This window comes from Mustela lutreola, chromosome 4 (assembly GCF_030435805.1).
Source record: "Mustela lutreola isolate mMusLut2 chromosome 4, mMusLut2.pri, whole genome shotgun sequence".
NCBI classification, from domain to species: Eukaryota; Metazoa; Chordata; class Mammalia; order Carnivora; family Mustelidae; genus Mustela; species Mustela lutreola.
This window is the reverse complement of record NC_081293.1, coordinates 107,062,118-107,074,846: the sequence shown is the minus strand read 5'-3', so window position 1 is coordinate 107,074,846 and position 12,729 is coordinate 107,062,118. Positions and strand designations below refer to the sequence as shown.

The window sequence follows — 12,729 nt, the reverse complement described above, 5'->3', positions numbered from 1 at the left end:
CACATCTGACTTTTCTCTCAGGGTGGGAATGAACCCATATGCGTCTCCAGGCTGGAGGAAGTCCAGGTTTGCTGCCTGTAATTTTGGAGTTTTATAGGAGATGAATTTGCAAAGTGTGTTTCTAGTGGGTTAGTTTTACTGCTGGGGGCCAGATGGAGGGACCTGAGATGGTTCCCTGGCTCCCCAGAATGAGGCAAGCTTTTGTCCCCTGAGCTCTGCCCCGTGCTGAGAGCATCACCAACCTGAATGACCAGGTACAGCTCTCCTTCTGGAAGGTGATGCTCAGACATCTGGGGACCGGGTGCGGCGCATATGACCCAGGGGGCGCATGGTGTGGAGGGCACGATGAGCTCTGCCTTTGTCAACTACTTATTCTTACTGAAAAAAACAAGCTTAATTAGCCAGACTCTTGGTGCTTCCCAGTATTAGTTGCTTTTACAACGATGTGTAATTTGGAATTAGATTTAGACAAATATAGGCAGAGAAGGTGAAATTGATGACAAACTGTCCAGTTCATGTCTGGGTCCTTCGGTTAATTGTGCTCTTCCTCTGTGTGTCCTTGTGATCCATGGAGCCTGAGATTAACTCACAAAGAGTTCTGCTCTGTTTCGGGAAATGTGGGCCGGCCCCATGTGTTCCCTCTGCAAGTGGGCTCCTTTTCCTTCTGCCTAGATATTTTATGTTCCTGCCCTCATCTTCTTTGAACTGTTTTAAAGGAACAGACCAGAAGGACAGCGTCCACTAAGGCGTTCTGGCCCAATGTTCTCATCTCTGCCACACTCCCCAAGTGGGAAGGAGCTGCAACTATCCTAAGTTGTTTAATTATAAAGTGTGTTTCTTGGAAAATGATAGGCATAGATACACAGTGTGGGGTTGTGACAAAGTGGACAGGGTGTGGTGCTCTGTCTGTGGGTGTCCAGGAAAGCCTTTGAAAGGCTATCGCGCCTGAACTGAATCTCCTCAATGATAGCTTGGTGCTCCCCAGGCAGGTAGAAGAAGTTTCTCCAGATAGAGGAAGAAGTATGAGTCACATGAAGGGTAACGAGATAATCCGGCAAAAGTCTTTCTCCTGGCATGTGCGGAAGGCATTCCAGGCAGAGGCCACATCCTTCAAGGACAATGAGCAGCAGCATTAAGAGGCTGCGAAATGTGGGCCGTGATCTAATCCGGTTTAGTTTACAATGGCATCTCTTAAATGGTTGTTTCACCGAGAGCTAGAGCTGTTCCTTTGGGTATCCATTCTGAATGCCGCTGAAGAGATCCCTCTTCCTGTTGGGACTGATTGAGTTGCAAAACAAAGTTAAATAGGTTTCTTTTCTATAAACTTCTCAGAGCTTTTAGTATGTTGAACTGGCCACACAGAGCCAGATTTCCTCTGTTTGCTGACTTCTAGTCAGTCCTGCAATGAGCATGTCTCTGAAGCCTTTGGAGGCTACGACTGAACGCATGTTCCATACCCCATTATCCCAGCCCTCTGCCTCTGAATAAACACACCCCGATTCTGTATCTGTTGTGAAGTGTACAAAAGAACCCCATGCATCTGAGAATGACCTTTTTCACTTCATAGTGCATGATTATGCACTTCCATATTGTTCCATGTTTCTGCGTATCATTTGTTTTGAATATTGGACAGTATTTCGTGGTGTGAATATACCACAACTTATTAATCTTTTCTCTTAATGATGGGCATTAGGAGCTCTTTCCAGGTTTTGTTTGTTTGTTGTTTGTTTGTTTTTGGCTTGTTCGTTTGTTTTTGCCATTGTGAACAGTGCTGCATGAACATTCTAGTATATTCTAATAAATGTCTAATAATAGTTATACCCATATAAGAGCCTCTCATGGCTGGTCCAAGAAACATAATTGCTGATCACTTGCAGAGCATGTAAATATCCTACTTTAGGAGATAATGCCAAACTTTTTCCAAAGCAGTTACAATCTTGCATATCCTCTTCAGTGCTTTTATGTATCTCTTAAAAATAACCACCTTAGGAAAATGTTTATGCCAAAGAGGTGTATTTTGGGGAGCCATAGTCTACCTTGGTTTGCAATCAGAGTTTCTGGATGCTTTGTCCTTTTCAGAGTTATCAGGAGATGGTAGATAGCGCCTTTCCCTCCCCCACCCCCCATGCCACCCCCCCACTCCACTCACCCCACCACCACCCTCCCACAGTCCCCACCACCCCTGCAGCTGCCTGTTTGCCTGGTTCTCTTTTCTTCTTAGATAATATTTTCTGTCTGTAAGCTTGTAGGATTTCTTCTTTGTTTTTAGAGTGTTGGATCTTTTGTTTTTGTTTTTTTTTAATCTTTTTCTCAAGGGATCTGCGGATTTCAGTCCAGGGGGCTCCATTAGCAACAGGAAGCCCCTTTGGGGTGATGTTTAGAAATATGTATTTGTTCTGTACCAGCAAGCTCCCTGGGTCTCTCTGATGCTTGTGAGTAACAGGGAGAGAGAAACAGTATCCTGTAAGGTACTGCCTCCAGAATCAGGATTAGGCACTGATTTTCACTTTCTAGAGTCTGGTAATGACAGATTTCACTTGGTTCTAACAGCACTTTAAAATATAGCTGAGGATTTGAAGACAAGCACAAAGTAATAGTTTTAGGAACAAGCATTTGAATCTTCAGACCACAAGGGACAACTTAAAGCCAGTCTCTCTCTCTCTCTTTTTTTTAAAGCAGTGATCTCTAGACCTAAGCAAAAATCTAGTAGAAAGCAAACCATAACTTTTAAACTTGCACTTAGTAAGTCTAGTAAGTAAGCTCCAAGCAAACCACTTTGTAGGTCAGTATGTTTTTCAGAAAAAAGGATTTTAAACTTTCATATTTGTTCTTAGATTAATGGGTCAAAAGAAAGCAATCCAGAGTATTTCTACAGATGCCACAAATAATGTTTTCTTTTTATGGGCAACATTTTAGTAAAAAATATGTCCCTTTCCTTGTAAACGTGTTTTCTCATTTGTCGGAAACGGGGAGCCTGTTTATGTAGAGGTCATAACACCAACTTAGGAGACTTTACTTTGGTGTAAATTTCAGTGTTTCATCACTGTCCTTTCTGTCCACTGCTGTATGGAATCCTATTAGGTCAACTGTAAACCATCCGAATATTTAAAAACCTTTATTGTGTTTTATGCAGTCGGGAAGATGGTGTTTTCCTATAAATAATTACTTTGTGCTGGATGCTACAGCCATGTTCCTATCCTAAGCTTATACACAGGTATGGAGCTGAAAAGAGTTGTCCTCAGCAAACACAAAACTAATTTGTTGTCATGATTGGTCTTTCTTTTCTATTAAAATTGTTCCTCTCTGAAAGTTAAGAGGTCGAGGAAGACTATATTTAAGGAGGTAAAATATTTGGATAGTGATGAAGGATTAGCCCAGTCATAAGATCACAGTTTGCTTCGTGAATTATTTTTGAGAATCTACTGTGTTCCAACTGCAGTCCTAAGCCTGGTGTCCTTTCTCCCCTGGGTCGTATTCTCCTGTGATGAGAGGAGATCATCAGTTAAAAACTAGTTGTTTTTAAAACCACTGGTGATGTCAAAAGCCAGTGGTGAAGGTCTCCAGGCCACTGGGCAGGAACAGGAGAGAAGAGAGAGGAGGCAGAGGAGGGCTTACAGGAGAAGGAACTCAGAGCACAAATGCCGAAGATGACTTAGAAGCAAGTGCAGGGAGAGGGGATGCACTTTTGGGGAAGCTGCAGGGCAGGGGAGGAGCTGCCCAATCAAGGTGGTTTAGTGGGACTGGGCGGGGCCAGGCAGGGCAAGCCTGGATAGGCGGGGCAAGATGGGGTTGGGTGGGGGAGGGGTCAGGGGCGGGGCCACCTGGGGTCAGGTGGAGTTGAGATTGGCTGGGAGGGGCGAGGCGGGGCCAGGTGAGGTTCGGTTGGGCTGAGGTGGGTCTGGCCCGGTGGGATGGGGTGGGGTGGGGTGAGGTTGGACTGGGCGGGGCAGGGGAGGAGTGGGGCGGCCGTGCAGCCTTCTGGAAGACAGTGCTGGGCAGCTTTTGCCCAGAGATGGCAAGGTCGGAGGAGTGCTGGGGGGGCTTAGTTCCCTTCTCAAGGCGTGTAGGTAACGAGGAAGGTCACAGGGGTGGCAGCTGGTCAATGTGAAGCTGAGGAAACATTATTTGGTGTGTTGGAGGCTCACTGAGGGGATTAGGAAAATTTGAAATCTCTGTCAAATCTGATCTGGGCATAAGGCTGCACTGTGGGAAACAATGAGGTTCCTTTTCGTTTTGGGCTTTTATTGGTGCTTCTGGGTCGTGGAGGTTCAGTAAGACTGAGCATCTCGACCCCCCTGTATTTGATTGCTGGGGCGATTCAGAACCCTGTTCGGGAATCAGAACCCTGTCCGTGTTTGGACATGACACCGGGGTCTTACATTCCTTACGGAAAGCTTCTGTTTTAAGTTGTTTAAAATGAACCTTTGTTCATTCTTTGCGCATTTGTTAATGAACCTGCTGCTTTCCAAAGAGATTAGAGGCCACCCTCTACATGTAAGTAACCGCTCATGCTAGTAGTACATCATTTTTCTTTATGCGGGAAGTGTTCCCTACCATGTCTATTCAGAAGCATTTTGAATAAATGATATAAGTTCTGGAAGTAATAAACCTCCTTTCTTTTGGAAATGCAGTAGTAATTCAGAGTTTTAATTACTTCAAAGAGGCCACTCCCAATGAGTACAATTTAGACAGATGTAAATGCTCTTTTCCTCTCCATTTTCTCAAGTCAAGGTATCTCTTTCACTCCATGTATGGAATGTAATAGAGTTTGTTTCCACACCTCCCCAGGTTAGAGGAATAGTGTGTCTTACCGCCCGCGGTATCTTCAGCAAGGAAATTAAGTCTTGGGTATTCCTCAGCAACTATCACCTGACTTCTGATGCTTGTGCCAGTAAAATAAATATGATAATCGTTGTCTACTTAAAGCACACACAGGATTTACCAAGAAAATGGTTGTTCCGTATAGCTCACATATAGAAAAAAAAAAACAAAAACATAAAAATACAAACTTCAATTGCAGAGTGGCCAATAGAATATTCAAAAAACCAGAGTTCCAACATTAAGAGAATTTTTAAAATAGATTTTAATATATTAATGTGATGAAACCTTTTGCAGCCTTTAAAATTTGTTTTAAAAAGCCATGCAAAAATGCCAAAGATGACAATGTTGCAGAAGTGAGAAGATGAGGACAAGAATACAGTGTGAGCATTAATATGTAACAATTAATATGTAATAATGGTTTCGCTTTACTATACTAACTCAACAGAAAGCGTTATCTGCGATCACAGATGTAAGAGTCCAGTGCCCCGATCAGCTCAGCTAGGACGTGCTGTCCTGTGATCTCTGCCAACAAGTACTAACATGGCCACCTTATTTTGTCTTCCGATAAAGCAGCAGCGGGAGCGGGAGCGAGGGCCAGGAGCTCACCCATGTGCTTCTGAGGAAGTTTGGAGATCAGGATCCACTCTGTGCTGATTTGAACCCAAACCTGTAAGTATCGGTTGCCTTTCTGAGAGTGTGCCCTCCACCCACAACTCTGTAGACCTTGAGAACCATCTCCCTGCCTGACTGGTCTTTCCCCTTCCAGGTTCATTTTATTTTCTTTTTAAAAGACTGTAATTATATATTTTTTTGGGTGCCTGGGTGGCTCAGTGGGTTAAGCCGCTGCCTTCGGCTCAGGTCATGATCTCAGGGTCCTGGGATCGAGTCCCGCATCGGGCTCTCTGCTCAGCAGGGAGCCTGCTTCCCTCTCTCTCTCTCTCTCTCTCTCTGCCTGCCTCTCCATCTACTTGCGATTTCTCTCTGTCAAATAAATAAATAAAATCTTTAAAAAAAAAAAAAGACTGTAATTATATATTTTAGAGATGGGGGAGAAGGCACAGAGGGAGAGGGACAAGTAGACTCCATGGTGAGCACAGAACCCATCTGAGGCTCCACCCCGTTACCCTGAGCTCATGACCAGAGCTGAAATCAAGAGTGTTTGGGGTGCCTGGGTGGCTCAGTTGGTTGAACGACCGCCTTCAGCTCAGGGCATGATCTTGGAGTCCTAGGATCGAGCCCTGAATCGGGTTTCCTGATCAGGGAATCTGCTTCTCCCTCTGACCTTCCCCCTCTCATGCTTTCTCTCTCATCTCTCTCTCTCAAATAAATAAAATCTTAAAAAAAAAAAAAAAAGAGTGGGTGGATTAACCCACTGAGCCACTCAGCTCTCCCACCCAGCCCCCTTGCAATGTTAAGTGACATACATTAGCCTAAGGAGTCAGTTAGGCTACATAGTTGTCCCTTCTTTTCTTGGTAAACACAAACACAAGCTTTATATTATAGCTAAAAAATTAATAACTAATAGTATTCAATTTGTCTGATAAAACCCAAGGATAAAAAGCATGAAGTAGTAAGTAAATATGAAATGTGTGGTAATTTACTTTTAGGAAAAACTTGTACTTATGGAAAGACTGTATTTTTTATTTTTAACCAAAGGAACTTAAAATGGTTCACCTGTTGGAGGTGAATTACGTTGAAGATTTTTTTCCTTCTAAGATTTGAAAGTGATAACATCGAGACAACTTTTTAATGAAACTTGTGAAAGCCTGCCTTTCTTTGTAAAGAATTTCCTCTCTCAGTTTGCTTGACTATTACTTATTGAGCATCTACTGTAAGAGCAGTGCTGTGGGAGGAACCAGGGTTGATGTCCGACCTGGCCCTGCTCCAGGAATGGACAGTTCCGGGAAGAGCACGTGGGGAACATGATAAAACCACAAGGATGTGTTAAGTACCAAAGTGTACGCTTTGGAGTCATAAATATAAAAATCTAGACAATAATGCAATTTTGGCAGTGGTTTTTCTAATGGGCAAGGACAAGGACACATCGGTGCATTAGTCAAGTCATCAATCAGGAGGGAATAACTATTAGGGGCTTGGTATGAACGAATTAATGGGAAATTAATTATGTCGCCTCACTGTAGTCTGGTGTTGAAAAACAAAGTAATTCCATTTACTAAGCAGGAGCTTCCATGGCAATACGTTTGTGTCCGTCCCTTTGCTGTGTCCAGGCGGGGGTGGGGGGCAGTGTGGGATGTAAAACAGGCTTGGAGAAACTGACCAGCAGCCCAGGGCCTGCAGAGAACTGGGCTGGCCCTGCCTGTGGAGTGTGGCTGACTGATCAAAGGACTTTTTTTTTTTTTTTTAAGATTTTATTTATCTATTTGAGAGCGAGAGAGAGATCGCACACAAGTGGGGGTGCTGCAGAGGGAAAGGGAGAAGCAGGCTTCCTGCTGAGCTGGGAGCCTGATGCAGGGTTCCACCCCAGGACCATGAGATCATGACCTCGGTCGAAGGTGGACGCTTAAGGACTGAGCCACCCAGGTGCCCCCAAAGGACATCTCTTTATCAAATTTCTCCAGAGAGGGAAAAAGTAGATTCAGTGCTAAGAACAGCAGAACATATTTAGCATTGCAGTTCCTTTCCTGGCACTCTGGATGGCTCCCCATCCTCACCCCTCCCCAGGCTCCGAACCCCCTCCTTCAGCTGCCCTCCCCACCCCCCTGCAGCTAGCTCACCCTCCTTGGTTTTTCTCTTCAGCCTTTCTTTTCCTTCCAGAATCTGTGTGTTGGTTTTCTCCTTTTTTTTCTGGGGAAATGCACAGGGTCTCTTCTTAACCATTCCTATTTTGTAACCTTTCCTGCCCCTTTGTCTTGGTCACCAGGACAAAAGGCCAGGGGTGGGGGAGGGGAGGCTGCCTCACTCAAGAATGTTATTTTAGGGGCTGAAGGCTTTTCCTTTCTTCCCTTCTAGGTTCTTTAGCAGGTCTAATAATTAAATTGATGTAAGACAAATGAACGGGAGAAAAACAAATTTAATTAGTATGTATGGGAGCTCAAAGAAGTGACCAAAGCAATTGGCTGGACACCTTTTAGACTAAGAGACAATACATTTGTAAAGAACCTACAAAACAAAGAGGTTTGGGTTTGGGGTAGGCAATTGGTAAAGAAGATACAAGGTTTGCTTATACAGGATTCTCCAGAAAAGAAGAGAGGTTACCTTCCTCAGGGAGACATTTCTCCTGCTTTCAGGACAAAGGGTCTGAGTGTCTGGCCTCCACCAGCAAGAGCTCTTCTGTAAATTTAATCCAAAATAATCAATATATCACGGTTGCATATTTTGGGGCAGACAGCCCTGGGCCCCTCACTATGAATAATTAATAATATATTAATAATTTCTGCCCATGTGACAAAAATAGGCTTGATTTCCTAAGATCCCAGATGAAAGCAAAATGTTTTCCTTAAGACAAGTAAATTTCCTTCTGTAAGTGAAAGCTAGTCTTGAATTTAGGGATATCTATATTTTCCTTTCCTGGCATACCTGACCAATCATTTGATTATTAAATTGGAGGAATCTTTAAGATACTAAGTGGGATTCTGCTTACGGGTTATTTTTCTGTTGAGCTCCTCTGAGTCTCCTATGTAAGGGTATGATGATGAATGCCTGACTTTTACCTCTTTTTGTACAGAAGGTAATAAAGAGCTCCAAAAAAATTAATTGTGGTATAAGCCTGACCTAAAATACAAGTTTTCCCATCATAATACATGATGTGTTATTTAAATTTTAAAATGTGCTTAAAGTTACCAGTTTTTGAAAGGCAACCTGTAGCTTTCAGTATTTAATTTCATTTTACCAGGTTTGTAATTTGGTGACATTTTCCCCTCTGTCTCTGAGACAAAATGGTCCCTTCGCCCACCCGTGCTTGTTGATGCTTTACAGAGAACAAGAGTGGAAGGAAGCAGATTTTTTAATTTTCACTCAACTGTGAAAGCCAGGTGGGGAGAGGTGGAAGGTCATTTCCATGATTCGACGGTCAGTAGCAGTATGAGGAACCGTCTCGTTGTCCTCTGACTCCCAGGGCTCCTGAAGTTGGGTCAGCAGCTAGGAGCAGTCAGTACACATTGCTTCGGGGAAGACTCAGGATGTTGAGGTGAAGCCCTGAGATCCCGAGGAGTGCGCAGATCTGCCCTGGTGGGGCAGGGGCAGAGAGCCCGGATTCAGGCACGCTGCCTGAGCCCATGTCTCAGCTCTACCCTGTCTTTGCTGTGTGTCGTGGGCAAGTTCCTAACCCCGCTCTGTTTCTGCATCCCGGGCTCCCGGTTCTCTAGAAAGAGTAGCGCTCAGCTCACGTGCTATGGTGGTCTTGTTACTGGACCGGGTACCTGTTCTGAACTCATGTTCCATGGCTCGCCCCTGGAAACCTGATACTTGAGGGACGAGGGATCGTGGATGAGGAAAGTCTGCTTCATTCAGGAAGCTGGCCATCTGGGAAGATAAGGTGGGCTATGGTCCCAAAGGCCATCCTCCAGGCCAAGCGGGAGAATTTTAGAGGGGAGGGTGCTGGAAAAGCAGGGGGGAGGGTCTCCGTGCCAGAGAAGTGAGTGCTTGGTGCTGAGTCACCTGTCCACAGGACCCTGAACAGACTTGCTGGCATTGGCAGGTGTTCTCAAGTGCAGTCAGGGCTGGTCTTCTGGGAAATTCTGGTCCTTTGCTCTCCAGGCCAGTGGTCTGCAGATCTCAAGGCGAGTGAGTGAGGTTTGCTATAGACCGAGGGACTTAGGCCACGAGCAAGGCAGTGTTAGCTTGAAGCCAGCCTTGAGACGGGCTGGGGTGCCCTTGCTGCCCCCGTGGGAAAGGCTGTTGTTCCTTTAGGCAAGTTTGTGTCTCAGGGCCCTTTCCTCCTGAGATCAGGCCCTTAGGGCAGCTCCCTCATTCCAAGATTCAAAATGCATACCAGACAGGAATCCCAGCTTCCCTGCATTCCGGAGACCGGAAACCCAGCATTCCTGAATGCCACATCCCAGACCGGAAGAAGCCAGGCTCTCGTTGACCTGCTTCTGTGGACACAGCAAGGGTCTTCTTGTCGTCGCCTGGAGCTCTGCACCTTGGTGGGAGCACCTGGGAGCAGCACAGCCCAGAGCCAGGAGCTCAGGGCACCAAAGACCTGTCCTACTCAGTGTGACCTTGGACGAGCTCTCTCTGAGAGCCTCCATTTCCCCTTCTGAAAAGCGGGGCCAGCGGGACGTTTTGGCAAAAATCCCCAGCAGCGTGTCTGTTGTTCGGGAAATGTTCATTTCCTCCCTTCTTGACCAAGTTTTGAGGAGAGAGGGATGATTATTACTAAAGCAACTTCTGATTTATGAGCATCAGGAAAAAAGAGACGGAGACTCCAAGGGTGAGAGCACCCGGGGAACTTCGGAATGAAAGGTTTGGAGCCACTCCACGAGGTCCTTTCCTCACCGCTTCTGTCCAGCGGCCTTTCTTCATACTGGAAAATTAATCCTTGTTTGTCTTTAAATGCTGATTAAATCGCTGTGTTGCTCCACGAAGCCGAATTAGCAGCTCCTATGCTTATCGCTGGCTGGCGTGGTGCACAGAGCAGAGTGCCTGAGAGCAGGTGTCTGCGCAGGCAGATGAGCCCCGGGCCCCGGCGCACGTTCCTGGGAGCCTTGGCAGCACTTTCCGTACAGCCAACCAAGTGAGCATCATTTAATAGAATGGAAATACTGTCATTGTAATGAAACGTTGTCATCAGATTAGCAGCTCAAGCTGTGAAAACAAATGTAAGAGCTCTGCCTTCTGCAGCAGGAGATAACTATCTCCTGAGCGGCTCTGGGCTGGTGCAACTCACTTTTATGGAAATCAAGGAGCTCTGTTATCGGAAAGATCATCCTGAGTCTCTCCTTTGTTTGCTAGGAGGAATTCTTCATGCTGGCGCGCGGATCCCCTGTCTCAGGCCCGAACGCCCGACTCCTGTGGCTGCCTGGTAGGTTTCTATGGTGTGTTATATCTTTTGTAGGTTTCAAACCTCAAGTCACAAAAATGAGCGTACTCTGTTTACGACGTCTACGACGTCTTCATCACCGTTAACTCAGGGAGCTTCTGTGACTCTCTGCTTGACCTGATTAGCTGGTTCTGGGAAAAGTTACAGTACACAGAGTGGACATTTACATGATATGATGTTCTGTGGGCTCTACAGTGACCTGGGATGTTCTGTGGGCTCCCCAGTGACCTGGCATGTTCTGTGGGCTCTACAGTGACCCTACTATTCATTTTCTGCTGTTCATGACCATTGACATCTCTGACAGCATTTAGTGAGCAAATTAATCTTCGATTCATGAGAAAGAAGCTAGAATTGCCTTTTGGGGAGACATTTCCCCCAATTTTAAGGCAGGATGACCTCCAGCGTCCTGTCTTATACGTGCTGGAGTGTGGAGAGAGCTACATATTAGAAGCTAAGGTACCACCCGTCTTGTTGGATTACGGCTGTCCTATAGAAACAGATGGGGGTACGGATTCCACTGTTAAAGCGGGGCTCTAAGCTCTCCACTCTGCGCCAGGGTGGGAATTGGAACTTATTTGGAAAGCTGACTGGAACTCATCTCAAAGCAAATCTCAAAAGGTAATTAATAAGAAAGCCTGTTAGCCACACTCACCAAGCTAATGTGCAATCCTCATTTCCAGAAAGGAAAAGCAGTTGAAATGGACCAAGGGTCTGTTAGGAAAACATGGTCCCATGAAGCCCATGTTTCCAGGGATTTTCTGTTTAGTGGAACATGGGATATATTTCTTTTACTAGCTTAGTGACTTGAGGAGGTTTTTTTCTGGATGGATCTGGCCTGTTTTCTTCTCTGACGCAGAGCGTGGCACGTGAGTGAGAGCGGTGGCACAGCCCCGTGGCAGAGGCATGGTTGGTGGCTGACCTGAGAGTTTGCTGAGACTCCACCCATGTCCCCGGGACCTGGCTATCTGGCTGCTCAGCCCTCTTGCGTGCTTCTTTGCAGGGAGAGCCCAGCTACCTCTGGCTCCCGGTTTTCTGGATGCAATGATGGATTCCTCCCTCTCTTGTTTATTCCCTTCTGTTATGAAACCACTAATTTTTCATTCTGTGCCCTTATTCCTGGCCTTGACTTAATCATTCTGTTCAATCAGCACCTTTTCCTATGAGCTGCCTTAGCTCTGTTGTCACTAGACTGGGTGTCCATGGCAAAGGAACAGAGATGTTCCTAAATTCACGCCAACTTGCGTGAACCATAACATTGCAGTATTATGCACGGAGGGAAGAAAGGTTCCTGTGACATAGCCAGACAAGCCTCGGACATGCAGATAAAGAGGAACCAAATGGGTCCCCTTGCTGCAGCCCATCCTGATGCCAGCTCGTGCTGGCGCCGATGGTGGGTTAGAACAGACACAGGATTCCCTGCTGATTACTCGACCAATGACTCCTTCCTGTCTGTGGACCTGGGTTCCTTGAGACGCACTTTGAGAAATGCTGCTCCACACTTTGGGAGGCAGAGGACTCTGGTCCAGGAGACAGGACGTCCGGGTGGAGTTCAGAACCGCCGCACGGAATGGTGCCGCCTTACAGGCTGGCCCAGAGGGGCCGCACACGGTGTGCGGGAGGATGGCCAGAACCCAGCGCTGGGTCTCCACTCTCCAGAGATCATGCTGAGCCCAGTTACTGGAAGGCAAAGTATTTCTCTCCCCTTAAATTCACATGTATCATCCAGAGGCCCCGGTGTGCATGAATACGCCCATTCCCTGGGGTTTTCATTGATTGTGTGAGTCTTTCCGAACCTAGAGCAGTGTTCCAGGGCAACCCTGCTTCTGAGGGGGACATGTTGCTTGGTAGACAACGCCACTGCAAGGGCACTGGAATCGAGCTGGCCCCGGAGAACCAGGGGTTGTTTC

The 12,729-nt window shown here is 46.2% G+C and overlaps 1 protein-coding gene across 1 annotated transcript in view; it reads left to right on the top strand.

Moving 5' to 3' along the window:
• The window catches only part of ABCA13 (ATP binding cassette subfamily A member 13), a 320,534-nt gene that overhangs the window by 198,453 nt on the left and 109,352 nt on the right, over positions 1-12,729 (top strand). The window contains exons 45-46 of the mRNA XM_059172525.1: positions 5,398-5,490; positions 10,735-10,804. Of these exons, the coding sequence (XP_059028508.1) occupies positions 5,398-5,490; positions 10,735-10,804 (163 nt within the window). The remainder of the gene's footprint in view (positions 1-5,397; positions 5,491-10,734; positions 10,805-12,729) is intronic.